At 40.0% G+C, this 19,133-nt stretch overlaps 1 protein-coding gene across 2 annotated transcripts in view; it reads right to left on the bottom strand.

The window, feature by feature from the left end:
* The window catches only part of GRAMD1C (GRAM domain containing 1C), a 107,909-nt gene that overhangs the window by 44,117 nt on the left and 44,659 nt on the right, over positions 1-19,133 (bottom strand). Inside the window, exons 1-2 of one of the 2 annotated variants that reach the window (XM_066347397.1) lie at positions 6,587-6,904; positions 3,044-3,160 (exon numbers count right to left, since the gene is read on the bottom strand). In XM_066347397.1, the coding sequence (XP_066203494.1) occupies positions 3,044-3,087 (44 nt within the window). In that variant the 5' untranslated portion in view covers positions 3,088-3,160; positions 6,587-6,904. Of the gene's footprint in view, positions 1-3,043; positions 3,163-6,586; positions 6,905-19,133 lie in introns of those variants that run through there. The other variant, XM_066347398.1, reaches the window with a different exon arrangement.

Here is a 19,133-nt window from a genome sequence, read left to right as displayed (position 1 = left end):
TAGGCTTAAAGCTCTTCTAAGCTGAAGTAGCAGCCTGACGTCATAATGCCAAAGAGCCTTTCAACTCTCTTCTTCTCCATACAAACAAGTCACTTTTGGAGAAGGGTCTTCAGCAGAATGGCAGGGCTCTGAAGGAACCGGACAAGAAAAATGACTCCTTGGGACTACCCACCACCTAAGTGTCTGAACTTGAGGACTGTAGGGACGGGGCTCAGTTGTGGAGAAATGAAAAAGAAGGAAGGAGAGCGAAGGAGAGATTGAAAATGAAGAGAAAGAAGATAAAAAAGCTGAGGAAATAAGAGTTTGGACAGATATTCTTTGAGAGCCTGGAAGAATGGGAAAAGGAGCAAGAGAGGGAGTGAGGATCCTGCCTCGGCTTTTCTTAGAAAGCACTCAAGCCCCAGCCTTCCCGGTGACCTCTAGAACTTGGACCTCAGAGTATGTAGAGCAGCTGGTCCAAAATATTTATTCTTTCTTTCTTCAAAGACTAGAAACTTTTTGAGTTAGCAGGGACTTTGGAGATCATCTGATTTAATGGTTTCATTTCACAAATGAGTACATTGAGGATCAGAAAGGCTAAGCGGTTTGCTTGAGGCTGTGCAGCTACTCGGTGGCAGAGTCCAGAGTGGAATCCAGATATTCTTTACCACCATCCAAGGCTCTGTGCATTGTATCAGTTGCTTTTCTACCCAACTCCAGGATCTGAAAGAAGCTAATGAACTTGACAGGAAGCAATACAATGGAAAAATTAAAAAATTAATTTGAGAGAGACAGAGAGGTGACGGAGGGAGGGAGGGAGGAGGAAGGAAAGAAGGGGGAGAGAGAGAAAGAGAGAGAGAGAGAGAGAACCATCAACTCTTTGTTTCACTTAGTTGTTCCATTTAGTTCTGTACTCAGTCATTGCTTCTCGTACCTGCCCTGACCAGGGGTTGAACACACAACCTCTGGTGCACCAGATTGACACTTTATCCACTGAAGCACCCAGTGAGGACCATTTTTAATTTTACAGAAAACTAATAAAATAACGCATGTGTAACCATGTAAAAGAGACTGTAAAATACTGAAACTTAGCTGGAATACTATAATTACAATCAGCAGAACTAAAAGACTAGATTGAGTAAAAATTCTATAGACACATCGAGATTTTTGAAAGATTTACATTTTAAGATTTATTTGTGCCTGACCAGTGGTGACACAGTGGATAGAGAGTCAACCTGGGGTGCTGAGGTCCCAGGTTTGAAACCCCGAGGTTGCTGGTTTGAGCACAGGCTCATCCAGCTTGAAAACAAGGTCACTGGTTTGAGCATCAAGTCATCAAAATGATCCCATGGTTGCTGACTTGAACCCAAAGGTCACTGGCTTGAAGCCTAAAGTCACTGGCTTGAGCCCAAGGTTGCTGGCTTGAGCAATGAGTCACTAGCTCAGCTTGAGTCCTCAGGTCAAAACACAAATGAGAAGCAATCAATGATCAACTAGAGCAAAGCAACTACGAGTTGATGTTTCTCATCTCTCTCCCTTCTTGTGTCCATCTCTCTCACTAAAAAAATAAAGATTTGCTATAAAATGTTTAATTTTTTTAATTTATTGATTTTAGAGAGGGAGAGAGAGATTTGTTGTTCCACTTATTTATGCATTCATTGGTTGATTCTTTATGTGTCCTGACCAGGATTGAACCTGCAACCTTGGTGTATCGGAATGATGCCCCAAAACTGAGCTCCTTAGCCAATGCCATTTAATAACAGTTTTATTAAGTTATAATTCCCATACCATAAAATTCACCCCATTTAAACTATTCAATACAGTAGTTTACAGAGTTGTGCAGACATCACCACTATCTAATTTTAGAACATTTTCATCGCCCCAGAAAGAAACCCTGCTTCCATTAGCAGTCACTCCTATTCTCCCTTCCTCCTAGTCCCTGACAACTACTGATCTACCTCTGTCTCTACGGATTTCCTGATTCTGGACTCCACTTCATATAAATGGAATCATACACTATGTCATCATTTGTGACTGGCTTCTTTCACTTAGCATAATGTTTGCTTTAGAATTTTAATGCATTATCCTCAGTTATTTCTATTGCTATGACCTCAATTACCATTACACAAAATGCACTTTTACTTGCACAGGTTTAAAAAAATGTCCACTCTTCCAAATGAATTCCCATCAGTCAAAAATAATCTCTTTCTAATCTAAATTTATTGCATTATCTATTGCTCCTTTTGGCCCTTATCATTTTCACCCTTGTATTACATATAATTATTTGCATTCCCCATAGTACTATAAGCTCCTTTCACTAATGCATTCAATATTTGTTGAGTGCCAACTACATCTCAAGCATTCCTCTAGAGCAGGGGTCGGGAACCTTTTTGGCTGAGAGAGCCATGAACGCCACATATTTTAAAATGTAATTCCGTGAGAGCCATACAACGACCCGTGTACATTACGCACTATCCAATAAAAATTTGGTGTTGTCCCAAGAGGACAGCTGTGATCGGTTCCAACCACACGCAACCATGAACATGAGCAGTAGGAAATGAATGGATTGTAATACATGAGAATGTTTTATATTTTTAACATTATTTTTTTTATTAAAGATTTGTCTGCGAGCCAGATGCAGCCATCAAAAGAGCCACATCTGGCTTGTGAGCCATAGGTTCCCAACCCCTGGCTCTAGAGTATTCTTGAGGGAAAGTTATCCTTCAAAATACCTACCAGCTAATTTACTTTATTGTTACCTATAAGCACAGAGATGTTCCTAAGTATTTCTCCAGATCCTTAGACAAAAAACTTTACTAAAACCATGCTTTAAGCAAATCCTAGGTGACACAGTTACAAAGACATATTTCCTTATACATCTTGTATTTGCTCACCAATTTAGCAAACTATTCACTGTCCTTACCTTTCACTCCATTTCACTACAGAATACAGAGGGAAATTTCACCCAAGGGTCAGTTCATAGAAATTATATATTAATAAAGTTTAAAATAATTCTGCTTTGATTAATAATTCAAAATCTTGACATTTCAGAATGTTGCTGTACCTTGACTGTACATTATCCTCAATCGACAGGGACAAGTTCTCCATCTCTTCAGAATTTAAGCCTAGCTCAGTGCCATAGTTCTGCTGGAGCAACTGCCAGAATTCCTGTCTGGTCAAGCTCTAAAAGGACAGAAAAATTGTACTGAGTACTGGGCAATGTAAGACGGTGTAACATGGCGATTCAAACATGAATTTTGAAGTCAAAATGACCTGTTTTGCAGCTACCAAATGTATGACTCTGGTAGTTACTTGACCTTTATAGATGTCAATTTTCTATAGCTATAAAAAAATGGGTTAACTGAACTTTGGCAGAGTTGATACGTGGAATAAATAAAATAATGATTTTAAAGTACGTAATATAATAACTGCTGTAAATGAAAAGAAAGATGTTTAAAATTTTCTTTTTATAAAATAATATAGCCCTGGCCAGTTAGCTCAGTCAATTAAAAGCATTGTCCCATCCCCTCTCTCCCCTCTTCTCTCTGTCTCTCTAAAAAAATCAATTTAAAATAAATTAAGCCCTGGCTGGTGGTTTGAGCATTGTCCTGAAGCATAGAGGTTGCCGGTTCAATTCCCCAGTCAGGGCAACACACAGGAGCAGTTTGATGTTCCTGTCTCTCTCTCTCCCTACCTCTCTCTCTCAAAAAAAAAAAAAAAAGTTCATGGTTTCTGGCCATTATTAATCTGCAACTTAAATTCTGCAATTCAAACAGTCTACCATGACCACTGGATCACCATTTAGAGTTCCCATCATCAGATAAAACCAATCCTCTGAATTCATAAGATAGCTGAAAATTTTAACCATTTTAAAAACCTTAAATTAAACTTTAAATTATGTTTTCCTAAAATATAAAATGCTAGAGGTTGGAATTCAGAATATTTCTTTGATTTACCTTTAATAAATCCCAGCTCATTCTTTCTTTGTAGGTATCATATCAGTGTTAAGATCATTTAACACAAAGTACTCATATTACATAGCAAAACAAAAACAGTCATAGTATGATAACCAATGGTCTTATTTCTAGAAATATTACTGATGGTTAATCACATGATTAAGCAGGGTAGAAGGAGATAGCATAACACCTGAAGCAACTGATGACGGCAAGATTCTTTATCTGTGGTGATTGCTAATGGTTGGGGTGGGGGTGGAGGAGGCTATGGAGGGATAAACGGTCATGGATGAAAATTTGACTTGAGAGGGTGTACAGAGATGTGTTGTAGAATTGGGCATGCACTTGAGGCCCTGGCTAGTTGGCTCAGCAGTAGAGTGTTGACCCAACTTGTGTAAATCCCCGGTTAGATTTTTGGTCAGGGCACACAGGAGAAGCAACCATCTGCTTTTCCCTCCTCTCCTTCTCCCTCTACTCTCTCCTTTTTTCTCTCTCTCTTCCCCTCCCACAGCCATGGCTCGATTGATTTGAGCACATTGGCCCTGGTGCTGAGGATGGCTCCCTGGAGCCTCTCCCTCAGGCACTAAAAATAGCTCAGTTGCGAGCAGCCCTAAATGGGCACAGTGTCAGCCCTAGATGGGGTTACTGGGTGGAACCTGATTGGGAAGCATGTGGGAGTCTGTCTCTTTATCTCCCGTCCTCTCAGTTAAAAAATAAATTAAAAATAAAAGAATTGGGCACTTGAAACGTGTATAATTATGTTAACCAGTGTCACCTCAATAAAATCAATTACAAAAAGAGTCTTTATCTCTCTCATTCATTCGACAGGTATTTACTTAGAACCTATCTAATGTGTATCACTGCACTAGATGCTAAGAAGGATAAAATGTTCTCAAACAAGTTACAGTACAGTTGAAGAAACACAGGAGACTTTCAAGTAAATTAAATATGGCAAGCTATGATATTATTATATACTTTGAGTACCGGTGGAATCAACACTGTAATAAGAGATACTACTGTGGGTCAGGGTGATATAAGGCTTCACATTGGAGAAAGATCTTCAGCTTAGCTGAAAGAAGGACATGAATGGGGGAAATGGAGAAATGAGAAAATTTGGGGAAAGGAAAACCAACATACAAATATAGAGTAAATACATAAAGAACCTAAGTCATATTTGTTTTGAAGTCAGGTAATAGTTTATCAACCTAATTGGAGTAAACATTTTAAGTTGGGAATTAGTAGGAATAAATATATAAATTAAATGGAGCCAAAACATACAGATGCTCCCTGATATTCCCTACAACAAATACCACTTCCTTCTCTCTTCTTGTTACTTCTCTCTGCCTAGTAGCTATGGTATCTTGGTTACATTATATAATGCTTCAGACCTTCATTATATTGGATGAAACCTCAAAGACATTAAGAACAAAATGTTTGCACTTTAGGCTGCTAGTTCCCAATCTGCTGTGCCCAGACTACTAGGGTTCTACAAGAGTAGCTGATAAAAAGTTCAGATAATATTACCAGTATTTCAAGTCAAAAAAAGCCTTACAGTTACCCACAAAAAAATTACTCAAGCTATGTAAAACATCAGGCCTCTTTGTTTGGAATTGTATTATATTAACCTGGAGTGGTTATGTCAGACTGATTATAAACTCTCATTAGAAATAATGTACAGTCTACGGCCATACCACCCTGATTGTGCCCGATCTCGTCTGATCTCGGAAGCTAAGCAGGGTCCGGCCTGGTTAGTACTTGGATGGGAGAAATAAGGTACAGCTAATAAACAATCAAGTTCTAACATTTTATTATTTAATATATACCACTCTTTTGTTCGACAAAATGTCTTTTGAAGCATAGCATCTATAAAAGAAATAAAAAGTTTTAAAGGATCACTAGTGGTAGAGAAAGTTAAGGAACCACTGTCCTTGATCCTAACCCCAAACACATATTTTTTGACTTCCACTTCATAGAAGCCATTTGTGAACTTTTTTTCATGATAGCAGTTATCTCATACTAATAATTAACTCACTCTTCCAAAGACATTAGCTTCGAAATACTTCTAGTGTCATAAATGGATGGTTAACATCATGAAGAGAAACAAGCAACATTTTAATATATTTGTGGAATATTCACCTGTTATAAAAACTCTTCAGAAAGAACAGATATTAAACTACATCAAAAACAGACTAAAGCCAGTAGATAAGCCAATGATAAATACTCAGACAGTTTTCTAAGAGTGAAAGAAATGAAACTTATAAGTAAAATATTAACAACAAAACGTCAATTTTATTTGACTACATAAATAAATGATTTAAATATATTATTGAATACTATCAGGACATTAATAGCATGGTAATCTCAATATTTTTTAACCTACTAGCTTTTTAAAATGTATATATAAAAGATTAATGTAAAACAAAATGGAACTTACAACTCACCAGCTTATAGATTTGCTAATTTGTTAAAAATGACACTTTCTTCAAAGTTGGCTAGAAGTCACAAAAATGTGGTTATTTACAGTCATGCTGAATATTCAAACATTCAAACCTATCCAGGCTGATACTCACTGTTCTTTCAATAATCAGCAGCAGAAACAAGATTAAGTAACCTTTAAAAACAACCTCAATTTTACACAAAGACTGAGCACCCACCTGCAAACAGTGAGGAGTCTCCCCGTTTCAGCCTGCAGAGTACTTTAACAAAATAAAGATGAACCAAGGTAATCAGATAAGGCTCAAAAGTCAGAAGATCAATTTCTGGCCCAGAAAGCTTTGTATTCTAAGTATTATTCCACAGCAGAGTTCCAAATATTTAATGACACTTATGTAAAATCACTGCTTCAATCTTCTAGTTTGGTATGAGAAGCTTTTCGTTATAAAAGACAAGTTGTATTGTAGTTTAAAGCACATTATTTGTCACTTCCTGGTTTGTAGTATCAGCATTCTTTCCAAGGTGGCAGGTCAGAATGCAGAATTGGAAGTTATACCTCACTCTACAGGTTCCTAAGCCACACCTACTAGAAGAGATAGGTAAACAGGGTTTCATTAAAGGGACAGTTCCCAATTTTTCTGATTAGAAACAATAAGATGCAAATGAAACTATCTTGCTTATGCTCAATTATAGAAAATGCCTGTTGCAATATTAATCTCATTTTAAAATTAAATATATTAACGGTTAAATTTTCTTCTCCATGCTCATACTTTCTATTCAATTCTAATAATGTCATTATTCCTTCTTCATGTACCATCTTCAGAACTGATGCAGCTGCCCCAGCAGACTCCTGCATTAACCCTTTACAGGTATCAAAGACTGAACCTCCTGAGTGTAATAAACGGAATGTAAGGAATTAGCAGGAAGAGTGAGCCATTCAAATGGAGCAATTCTAATAAGCACACAGCACATATTTTGTCACAGGAAGTTTACATCATGATTACTCAGTAATTCTTTCCTTTAAAAATAGTTTTGACTTTATTCAGAATATTTCCTGTCAGGGACATGGATTATAAGAAACACTACAGAGAGTCTCATCTAATAATTCCAATTTACTTCCCAGAAGAAAAATTTTCTTCTAAATGAATCAAAGGTTGCCGTAATTTCTACCTAGTTGCTCCATTTGATTTAGTAAGGTATGCAGACATGATAAATGCTACTAATGAACTGAAAAGATCAACCTTTTGGGGGGAGTGTTGCTAAGATCTAATCATTTTAGACAACAACAGAATAGGGGCCAGAGAGACAGTGGAGAATAGCACTCACTCAAACTGAAGAAAGCACCCGGGGGGAGGGGCCGAGGGGGGCTGGCTGCCACTGTCTAAAAACTAGTGCTTTTGACATATGGTAGTTCTCACGGACTGAAACTGTAGCTAGATATCATTATTCTACTATGGTAGCCAAGCTGGCTGCCACTGTCTAAAAACTAGTGCTTTTGACATATGGTAGTTCTCACGGACTGAAACTGTAGCTAGATATCATTATTCTACTATGGTAGCCAAACAGCTATGAGGAAAATGTACATTAACTTCGCTGTAAATAATTTGTATATACTTTTGCTAATTATAAAAGTTCTTGTAGTAAACCACTGGTATATAGAACAGAGCTAAATGCAGAATAGGCTTAAGAGGGCAAATAGAACCTAAGACTGAGCCTCAAGAAAGCCTGGCCTGCCCTGGCTGGTTAGCTCAGTCTGCTGGAGCATCATCCCAAAACACCAAGGTGCAGGTTCAATTTGCACTTAGGTCATGTATAAGAAGCCACCGATGAATGCACGACTAAGTGGAACAACAAAATGAATGCTTTCCCTCTCTCTCTCTAGCTCTCTAAAATCAATTTTTTTTAAATGTGTACAAGTTACAAAAAAAAAAAAAAAAAAAGCCTGGCATGCAATGGCTAGGTAGAAGAGGAGTGGCCAGCAAAAAAGAATGAAGAAAATACCAAAAAGGTAAGAGGGAATTCCAGGAGGAATGCTGTGGAAATCAAGGAAAGAAGGTCTTGCAAAATAGAGGGGCGTGCAGTAGTGTGAAATGCTGTTGAAAGATCGAGTGAGATAAGCACTTTTGTGGCAGATGCAGGCGTGCGGAGGAGTGCAGCAGCCTGACGAGCCAGGTCATCGTTACTGACGCTGGTGCCGGCAGAAGTGAGGAAAGGAGAAGAGTTGAGTCAGTGGGGAAGGGGCAGCAGCTGCCTCATGAAGGCCCCACATGCCATGCTAAACAATAGGGGGTCTCCACTGCCTATATAAACCGCCACCTACCAGTTTCACATAGAAAAGTAGAAAGTTCAGAATTGTGTTTTTAAAAGATAAACTTTTTGTGGGTATTTATCCAAGGAATATAAAAATACTTACTAATTCAAAAAGATATATGTACCCCTGTATTCATCACAACATTATTGTAAGTGTCCATTTACAGATAGATGAGCAGATAAAGATGTGGTACATCTAAAGAATGGAATAGTTTTTAGCCATAAAAATAAAAGGAATATATTTCAAAGTCAGGGAGTGTGAGTGTACGAGCTTTTTTCTCTTTTTCTCAGGATTACTTTGGCTATTTGGGACCTTTTGTGGTTCTATACAAATCTGATAATTTTTGCTCTATTTCTTTTTAAAATTTTGAAGGGAACTGCATTAAATCTCTGTATTGCTTTGGGTAATTGGGCAATTTTAACTATGTTGATTCTTCCAATCCATGAACATGGAATATCTTTCCATTTCTTTGTGTCTTCTTCAATTTCTTTTAATAATACCTGTGAGCCCTGGCCGGTTGGCTCAGTGGTAGAATGTCGGCCTGGCATGCAGGAGTCCCGGGTTCGATTCCTGGCCAGGGCACACAGGAGAAGCGCCCATTTGCTTCTCCACCTCTCCCCCTCCCCTTCCTCTCTATCTCTCTCTTCCCCTCCCGCAGCCGAGGCTCCATTGGAGCAAAGTTGGCCCGGGCGCTGAGGATGGCTTTATGGCCTCTGCCTCAGGTGCTAGAATGGCTCTGGTTGCAACAGAGTGACGCCCCAGATGGGCAGAGCATCGCCCCCTGGTGGGCATGCAAGGTGGATCCCGGTCAGGCGCATGCGGGAGTCTGTCTGACTGCCTCCCTATTTCCAGCTTCAGAAAAATACAAAATAATAATAATAATAATAATAACACCTTGTCGCTTTCAGTTTATAGGTCCTTCACATCCTTTGTTAAGTTTATTCTTAGATATTTTATTCTTTTTGTTGCAAATGCAAATAAAATTGGGTTTGTTTTCATTTATTCTTCTGAAATTTCATCGTTAGTATATAGAAACACAGTGGATTTTAAACGTTAATTTTGTATCCTGCAACTTTAATATATTTGTTTATTATTTCTAATAGTTTTTTGGTGGAGTCTTTAGGGTTTTCTATATAAAGAATCATTTGCAACAACACGGATGGATTGTGAGGCTATCATACTGAATGAAGTAAGTCAGATTGAAAGGACAAAAACTACCTGATTTCACTCATATGTGAAATGTAAAACAAAAAAAGTAATAAACAAACTAACGAAACAGAACAAACTCGTAGAGACAACAGAAAGGTGGTTACCAAAGGGAAAAGGGGTGGGAGTGGGGCAAAATAGGTAAAGAGGGCCAAACCTAATGTTATCAGAAGGAAATGTTTTTGGTGGTAAGCACACAATGGAGTATGCTAACATAAAATTATAATGTTGTACACCTGAGATTTATATAATGCTATTGACTAATGTTACCTCAATAAAATAAATAAAACACACACTTAAAACTACTACTATTTTGTTAACAACTTAAAGGACAGATTAGAGTGTTAAAAAGAGGCAGAAAAAGGCCCTGGCCAGTTGGCTCAGTGGTCGAGTGTGGTAGGTCCGGCATGTGGAGGCCCCAGGTTCGATTCCCGACCAGAGCACACAGGAGAAGCACCCATCTGCTTCTCCACCCTTTCCCCTCTCTTTTCTCTCTGTCTCTCTCTTGTCCCCTCCTGTAGCCAAGACTCCATGGGAGCAAAGTTGGCCTGGGCACTGAGGATGGCTCCATGGCCTCCGCCTCAGGCTCTAGAATGGCTCCGACTACAGCGGAGCAACGCCCCAGGGTGGGGGGGGGAGGAGGAAGATGTCTAGCATCACCACCTGGTGGGCATGCCGGGTGGATCCGGGTTGGGCACAGGTGAAAAGATTGTGTTTGAAGACCTAGTGCAGGAAGGAAGGAAAGAGAAAAGAAAAAAAGAAAGGCAAAACATTTAAGAAGAACAGGGAAGGTGTACTGAGACGAGGCTGGAGTGGTAGGCTCGTCTCTATACAAAATTTTTAGATTTTGCGTAACCAGGCGGTGGCACAGTGGATAGAGCGTCGGACTGGGATGCGGAAGGACCCAGGATCGAGACCCCGAGGTCGCCAGCTTCAGCGCGGGCTCATCTGGCTTGAGCAAAAAGCTCACCAGCTTGGACCCAAGGTCACTGGCTCAAGCAAGGGGTTACTTGGTCTGCTGAAGGCCCACGGTCAAGGCACATATGAGAAAGCAATCAATGAACAACTAAGGTGTTGCAACAAAGAACTATGATTGATGCTTCTCATCTCTCTCCATTCCTATCTGTCTGTCCCTATCTATCCCTCTCTCTGATTCTCTCTCTGTCTCTGTAAAAATAAATAAATAAATAAATAAATAAATAAATGTATTTAAAAAAAAATTTTTTTTAGATTTTTATTCTAAGGGAAATGGGTATTAAACAGGAAAGTAATATTAACAGGTATACAGTTTTAAAAAGAGATAAATTTGGTTATAGTATTGTTTAGAGGTTAAAAAATTGTTTCTGTAAAAGGCCATGTAGTAAAAAATTTAAGTTTTGTGGGCTACTGGGTCCCTGTTGCAACTCCTCAGCTCCGCTTGTTGCAGTGTGAAAGGAGCCAAGGACAATACATAAACAGTAAAAATTTATTATTGGACACTGGAACTTGGATTTCATAAAATTATGTCATAAAATATTATCCTTCTATTGACTTTTTATAAAATCATTTTAAAATGTAAATCCACTCCTACTTTGTGAGCTATACAAAAAACAGGTGGCAAGATTGTTTGGCTCTGGTATAGAACACAGAAGTGGGGCGGGGCTTACACTAAGGGCCTAGAGACTTCTTTTATTTATTTATTTATTTTATTTTTTTATTTTTTATTTTTTTTTCATTTTTCTGAAGCTGGAAACAGGGAGAGACAGTCAGACAGACTCCCGCATGCGTCCGACCGGGATCCACCCGGCACGCCCACCATGGGGCGACGCTCTGCCCACCAGGGGGCGATGCTCTGCCCATCCTGGGCGTCGCCATGTTGCGACCAGAGCCACTCTAGCGCCTGAGGCAGAGGCCACAGAGCCATCCCCAGCGCCCGGGCCATCTTTGCTCCAATGGAGCCTTGGCTGCGGGAGGGGAAGAGAGAGACAGAGAGGAAAGCGCGGCGGAGGGGTGGAGAAGCAAATGGGCGCTTCTCCTGTGTGCCCTGGCCGGGAATCGAACCCGGGTCCTCCGCACGCTAGGCCGACGCTCTACCACTGAGCCAACCGGCCAGGGCCTAGAGACTTCTTTTAAACCATGGTTGCAGAGTTCTTTAGAAAAGACAGAAAACATCAATTGTTTGTATCAAAGAATGGAGCTGCCACTATCCTCTGGTCTCACAAATCCCAGATACCTCAATGTCTAGAAAAAGAGTGCTAAACTTAAAAAGGTTGTTAACTAAGCGTAAGTGCTGTAAATGACTGCTTGAATGCCATAGTAAGCTCAGTCAGATACCTGCAATGAACTACCCTGTCAGAAGCAATGCATCAGAGGAAGCTTAGGAATGAAAAAAGTGTACCTTTAAAAGCCTCTATCTTGAAGCCACCATATTTGCCTCCATCTTTTTTCCACTCTTGTGGATTTATTTTATTGCAAAAATAAATGAGCGCACACACACATACAATTTTTAAATATTTTTTTGTATTTTCCTTCATTGAATAATCTTTTTCTAGATTAATTTGCTTTGTTTTTAAGGCCCTCTCATGTAAGAAGTATGCAAAGTAAAATAGATTTACTTCTACTCTCAGAGTCCCTAATTACAAGTAAACATGAATATTCTGAACTTAAATTCCCTAGAATATTTTGACTATCTATACCTATTATTCAAATTACTTATGTTGTTTCATGTAATTCCAGTTACGCTGTGTACTTTATAGATTTTGCTTTTTTCTTTCTTTTTTGTAATAATATTACAAAAGATTTTAAAAATCTAACCCAATATGACTTTATCACTTTCAAAACTACAAGGCAACTGAGGCTTTTAAAATTACATACACTACTAAAACAAAACCAAGCACCTAGCACTGTGCCAGGCATCTAATACCTAATAAGTGAGAGTTGCTATTATTGGTACAGATATTAGTATGTTTTAAAAAATTGTTCATCAATGATCTCTAGGAGAATATGGGAAGGGTAGTTTTGTTTTTGTTTGCTAGTTCCTTTTTCTGGGTGAATTCTACAATGTTTAAAATTTCAGTTGGGACAGTTTTAAAACTGACATCTTTCGATTTTCATTAAGTTCTCTATAGTATTTAACAAACAGTATACATTAAAACATTGATTTTTGTCTTAGCATAGAATAGAAACGGTCACCATTCTGTTTATTAAAACAAAAATATAGTGTTCCCTTAAAATAGTTGCATGTTTAATATTAAAGGTAAATAAATTACCCCCAAATTTGAAAGGTATAACTACAGTAAAGATAGTGGTACTCCTCATGCACGCCTCAAGAACACAGGTCCGGTCAGGATCTTTGCAGAGAGGATTCGATTTTACTCCCAGCTTACCAATGCAGCGTTGCTCAACTAGGACGGCCTCAGAACTTTCCTAGAATTCCCTTTCTCCCACTTCAAAGGGCTTTTTGCTTTTTTACATAAAAGTTCAGATCCCAGTTTCTCCCGTGGCTCATCTGTAAACCTGAACTTTATGACCTCCCTGGAGGCATCCGCTTTCATTCCAATTTACTCTGTGATTAGTGCAAATCTGATCTGGGGAAGGCAGAGAACCAGGGCATACCCGAGACTGAGGGAGTGACCTGGGGGATCCCCAGGGCACTCGGAAAAACTTGGCAGTTAGGGACAGGGTTCGCCAGGACACTAGGGCAACACTTTTCACTCCGTGACAGAAAAAGTAGCCACTGTAATTATAACAATGCTTCGGAACGTAGCGGGCCTGTAGTGGAGGGTAGGAAGCTTCCCGCGACACTTCCTGGAAGTGCGGCGTGGAGTTGTGGGGCCCGCACAACCTCTGTGCAGCGGCTCCAGACTGTCGCGGGTGTCTGCCAGGCCCCGCGGGTCCCAGCACCCGCGAGCCCGGGGTCCTGAGCATCCTCCAGGCCAGGAGCCTGTGCTAGGGAGCCCCGGGGAGGCGGGGCCCCGGCGAGGCCAGGCGCCCAAATGCCAAGACTCAAGGTACTGTATGTACTAAGGGTTTGCATTTGGAGAGTCCCTGCCATCCTCGTCTATTCATTCAAGAAGGGAAAACCCGCAGGGTTCAGCAAGCTCCCCCACCTCCACCCGCTTCTCTCCGCTCTCCCCTCCCTGTCCGGACTTTCAGGCCAATTCTGTGCGTCCTACGCACTTTCAGATAATGAAAGCATCCGAGTAGGGGAAGACCCTGCTCCCCACAACCCCCAAACGCTGCCAGAAAGTTCAAAAGCCATTCAACCCGATCCCGAGCCCCCGGAGAAAGAATTGGTCCACTCCAGGGAGGGGCTAGCTGGGTAGTGAGGAAGGGAAGAGGAAAACAAAGTTCAGACCAGTCACGATAAGCTTCCACTACAAAGCAGGGGCCTTTCTTATTAGCTGGACATCTCGAATCTGCCCCCAAGCCATTCTTTAAAATAATAGCTCTATTGAGCTATAATTCACATAACATAAAATTCACTATTTACAGTCTACAATTCATAAGTTTTCAGCATATCCAGAGTTGTACAGCTATCACCACTAATTTTAGAACATTATCATTGACCCAAAAGATAACCAAATTCATCAGCAGTCATTCCTCATTCCTCCCTCCTCTGGCAACAATTTTTTTTCAATTTCTATGCAATTGCCTCTTCTGAAAATTACATAAAAAGAGAATCATATAATGTTTTCTTTAGGGCTGGCTTTTTTCACATAGCATAATGTTTCAAGTTTCACCTCTGTTGTAACATGTATCACTACTTTACTCCTTTCTACAGCTGAATGGTATTTCACTGTAGGACTATACATTTTGTTTATTCATTCATCAGTTGATGGACATTTCGGATGTTTCCACTTTGGGCTATTATGTAAAATGTTGTGAACATTCCAGTGCAAGTTTCTGATGAACATGTTTTCTTTTTTATTATTATTATTACTGAATTTATTGGGGTGACGTTGGTTAATAAAATTAACAGGGTTCAGGTGCACAATTCTACAATATATCAACTGTGTAGAATATGTCATTGTCTGTTCACCACCCCAAGATGTCTTCAATTCTCTTGCACATAAACCTAGAAGTGGAATTGTAGAGTCATATAGTAACTCTATGTTTAACATTTTGAGAAACTGCCAAACTGTTTTTCATAGTTTTCAGAGTTTTACAATCCCACTAGCAATGTATGAGGGCTCCACTTTATCCACATCCTCAACAACATTTCTTTTATGATTTTTTTTTAGGTACCAAATTTGCTTAAAAAGCAAACTGCTTATTCAAAAGTGATCATGAAACAAATCAAAATTAAGAGCAAGGAGGATCCCCCATAATAAAAGGCTGAGTTTCATGTAGTGAGAGAATTAAAACAATCTATGGGCCAGTGAGATGTTTCTTGTCCCTCATCAGCATTTCCTAATGTCTTTTTCCTTGAGCCATCCCAGTGAGTGTGCCGTGGTACCCCTGTGGTTCTGATTGGTGATTCCCTAGTGGCTACTGACGTGGAGCATCTTTTCCCGAGCTTATGGATCATTTTTTCTTTGGAGAAATGACTATACAAGTCCTTTGCCCATCTTTTAATGGGTCATTTGCCTTTTTCTTGTTGAGTTGTAAGAATCCTTTATTTATTCTGAATACAAATACCTTATCAGATATATAATTTGTAAGTATTTTCTCCCAATCCATGAGCTGTCTTTCATTTTCTTCATGGACTCTTTCAAACATAAAAGTGTTTTTTGTTTTTTGTTTTCATTTTGATGAAGTCTAATTTATATTCTATTTTGTCACTTGAGCTTTTGGTGTCATATCCAAGAAACCACTGTCTCATCCAAACATTATGAGGATTTATACCTACAATTTCTGCTGAAGTTTTATACTTTAAGATTATACATTTAGGTCTATGATCCATTTTGAGTAACATTTTGTATATGGTACAAAGTAGGGATCAAAATTCATTCTTTTAAAATGTGGATATCTAATTGCTCCAGCACCAATTAGTGAAAAAATTATTCTTTCCCCTTTAAATTGTTTTGGCCCCCTTGTCAAAAGTCAATTTATGATTGATGTCTATAAGATTCTATTTCTGGATTCTCAATTCTATTCCATTAATTTATATGTCTACATTTACACCAGTAAATTTATGCCTTGATTACTGCAGCTTTGTAGTAAACACTGGAATCAAGAAATGCAAGTCCAGCCCTGGCCGGCTGGCTCAGTGGTAGAGCGTCGGCCTGGCGTGCAGAAGTCCAGGGTTCGATTCCCGGCCAGGGCACACAGGAGAAGCGCCCATCTGCTTCTCCACCCCTCCCCCTCTCCTTCCTCTCTGTCTCTCTCTTCCGCTCCCGCAGCCGAGGCTCCATTAGAGCAAAGATGGCCCGGGCACTGGGGATGGCTCCTTGGCCTCTGCCTCAGGCGCTAGAGTGGCTCTGGTCGCAACAGAGCGGACCTCCCCCCAAAGGGGCAGAGCATTGCCCCCTGGTGGGCAGAGTCTCGCCCCTGGTGGGCGTGCCGGGTGGCTCCCGGTCAGGCGCATGCAGGAGTCTGTCTGACTGTCTCTCCCCATTTCCTGCTTCAGAAAAATACAAAAAAAAAAAAAATTTAAAAAAAAAAAGAAATGCAAGTCCTCCAATGTAATGAACTGAACTATATCCCCCAAAATTCACACATTGAAGCCCTAAGCTCCAATTTGACTATACTTGGAGATATGAACTTTAAAGAGGAAATTAAGGTTAAATGAGATGGTTAAGGACTGAATTGTGCTCCCCAAATTTTATATGTTGAGCTCTAACTCCCAATGTGATGGTATTTGGAGATGAGGCATTTGGGGGGTAATTAAGTTTAGATGGGTGACTGAGGGTGGGATTAGTGCCATATATAAAGACAACAGAGAGTTTGTTTCCTTCCTCTCTCTCTCTTTCCCCATGTCAGGTGACAGCAAGAGGGCAGCCATCTGTAAGTCAGAAAGTGTTCTCACCAGATCCCAACCATGTCACATCCTGACCTCAGACTTCCAGACTCCAGAACTATAAGAAAATAAATTTCTGATGTTTAAGCCACCAAGTCTATGGCATTTTGTTATGGCAGGCTGAGCTGACTAAGACAGAGATCATATGAGTGAGGCCCTAATGTCATAGGACAGGTGTTTATATAAAATGAGGAAGAGACACCAGGAGCATGCATAAACAGAAGAAAAGCCATGTGAGGGCACAGTGAGAAGGCTGCGAGCCAATGCGAGTGGTCACACCAGAAATGCACCCTGCTGGCACCGTCATCTTGGACTTTGAGCCTCCAAACTGAAAATAAATCTCTGTTGTTTAAACAACTCAGTCAAGTCTGTGGTATCTTGTAATGGCAGCTCTAAGAAAAACTAATTTATCGAACTTGATTCTTCTTTAGCAAGATGGTTTTGGCTATTCTGGATACCATGCATTTCCATATGAATTTTAGGATACAATTGTCAATTTCTACAAAAATGCCAGTTGAAACCCAGAAATAAACCCACACCTTTATGGTCAATTAATATTTGACAAAGGAGCCAAGAGTATACAATGGAGCAAAGATAGTCTCTTCAATAAATGGTGCTGGGAAAATTGGACAGGTACATGCAAAAAATGAAACTAGACCACCAACTTACACCATTCACAAGAATAAACTCAAAATTGATGAAGACTTAAATGTAAGTCATGAAACCATAAAACCCTAGAAGAAAACACAGGCAGTAAAATCTCAGACATCGCCCATAGCAATATTTTTGCAGATACATCTTCTCAGACAAGTGAAATGAAGAAAAGAAATAAAAACAAATAGGACTACATCAGACTAAAAGCCTTTGCACAGCAAAAGAAACCATCAACAGAATGAAAACATAACTCACTGTATGGAACAACATATTCACCAATATATCTGACAAGGTGTTAATAACCAAAATTTATAAAGAACTTACAAAACTCAACACCAGGAAGACAAACAATGCAATTAAAAAATGGGCACTTCTCCAAAGTAGACATACAGATGGCCAACAGGCATATGAAAAAATGCTTAACGTCACTAATCATCAGAGAGATACAAATTAAACCCACAATGAGATATCACCTCACACCTGCCAGAATGGTTCTCATTAACAAGTCAACAAACAACAAGGCTGGTGAGGAAGTGGAGAAAAGGGAACCCTCCTGCGCTGCTGGAGGGAATGCAGACTGGTGCAGCCACTGTGCAAAACAGTATGGCAGTTCCTCAAAAAATTAAAAATCAAACCGCCTTTTGACCCAGCTCCCCCAGTTCTGGGAATATATCCTAAGAATCCTGAAACACTAATTCAAAAGACGATATGCACCCCCATGTTTATTGCAGCATTGTTTACAATAGCCAAGATCTGGAAGCAGCTCAAGTGTCCATCAGTAGACGAGTAGATTAAAAAGCTGTGGTATATACACATGATGGAATACTACATGGCTGTGAAAAAGAAGGAAATCTTACCTTTTGCAACAACATGGATGGACCTGTAGATTATTATACTAACTCCAATAAACTAGGCAGAGAAAGACATATACCACATAATCTAACTTATATGTGGAATCTAATGAACACAAAAACTGATGAACAAAGTAAAAACAGAGGCATGGACATACGGAACAGATGAACAGCTGTCAGAGAGGAGGAGGCTGAGGAGACTGGAAAAAAGAAGGTGAAGGGATTAGACAAAAAGTGTATATACATCACACACAGACAATAGGTTGCAACAGGCAGAGGGAAAGGAGCAGTGGAGGTCAGGGAAGAAGGGCAAAGGGGAGGAAAATGGGGACAGAAAGAGACTTCCTTGTGGTAGGGGTGCATGATGTGGTGTGTAGACGGTGTTATATTGAGCTGTACATTTGAAACCTATGTGGTTTGGTGAACCATGTTGTCCCAATAAATTAAAAATAAGTTTCTAAAAACTGCTAGTTGGGCTTTTGCTAGGGATTGCATTAATCTGCAAATCAGTTGGGAGCGGGTAGAGAACTGCCATATTAACAATATTAAGTATGCTGATCTGTGAACATGAAATTTTTTTTCTTTTGTATTTTTCCGAAGAGAGAAGCGGGGAGGCAGTCAGACAGACTTACACATGCACCCAACTGAGATCAACCCGGGTGCCCACCAGGGGGCGGTGCTCTGCCCATCTGGGGTGTTGCTCCGTTGAGGCTGGGCCAACTTTGCTCCAGTGGAGCCTTGGCTGTGGGAGGGGAAGAGAGACAGAGAGGAAGGAGAGGGGGAAGGGTGGAGAAGCAGATGGGCGC

Source organism: Saccopteryx leptura, chromosome 8 (assembly GCF_036850995.1).
Source record: "Saccopteryx leptura isolate mSacLep1 chromosome 8, mSacLep1_pri_phased_curated, whole genome shotgun sequence".
NCBI lineage: Eukaryota > Metazoa > Chordata > Mammalia > Chiroptera > Emballonuridae > Saccopteryx > Saccopteryx leptura.
Note: the sequence above shows the minus strand (reverse complement) of the source record. Positions and strands in the feature narration are given on the sequence as shown.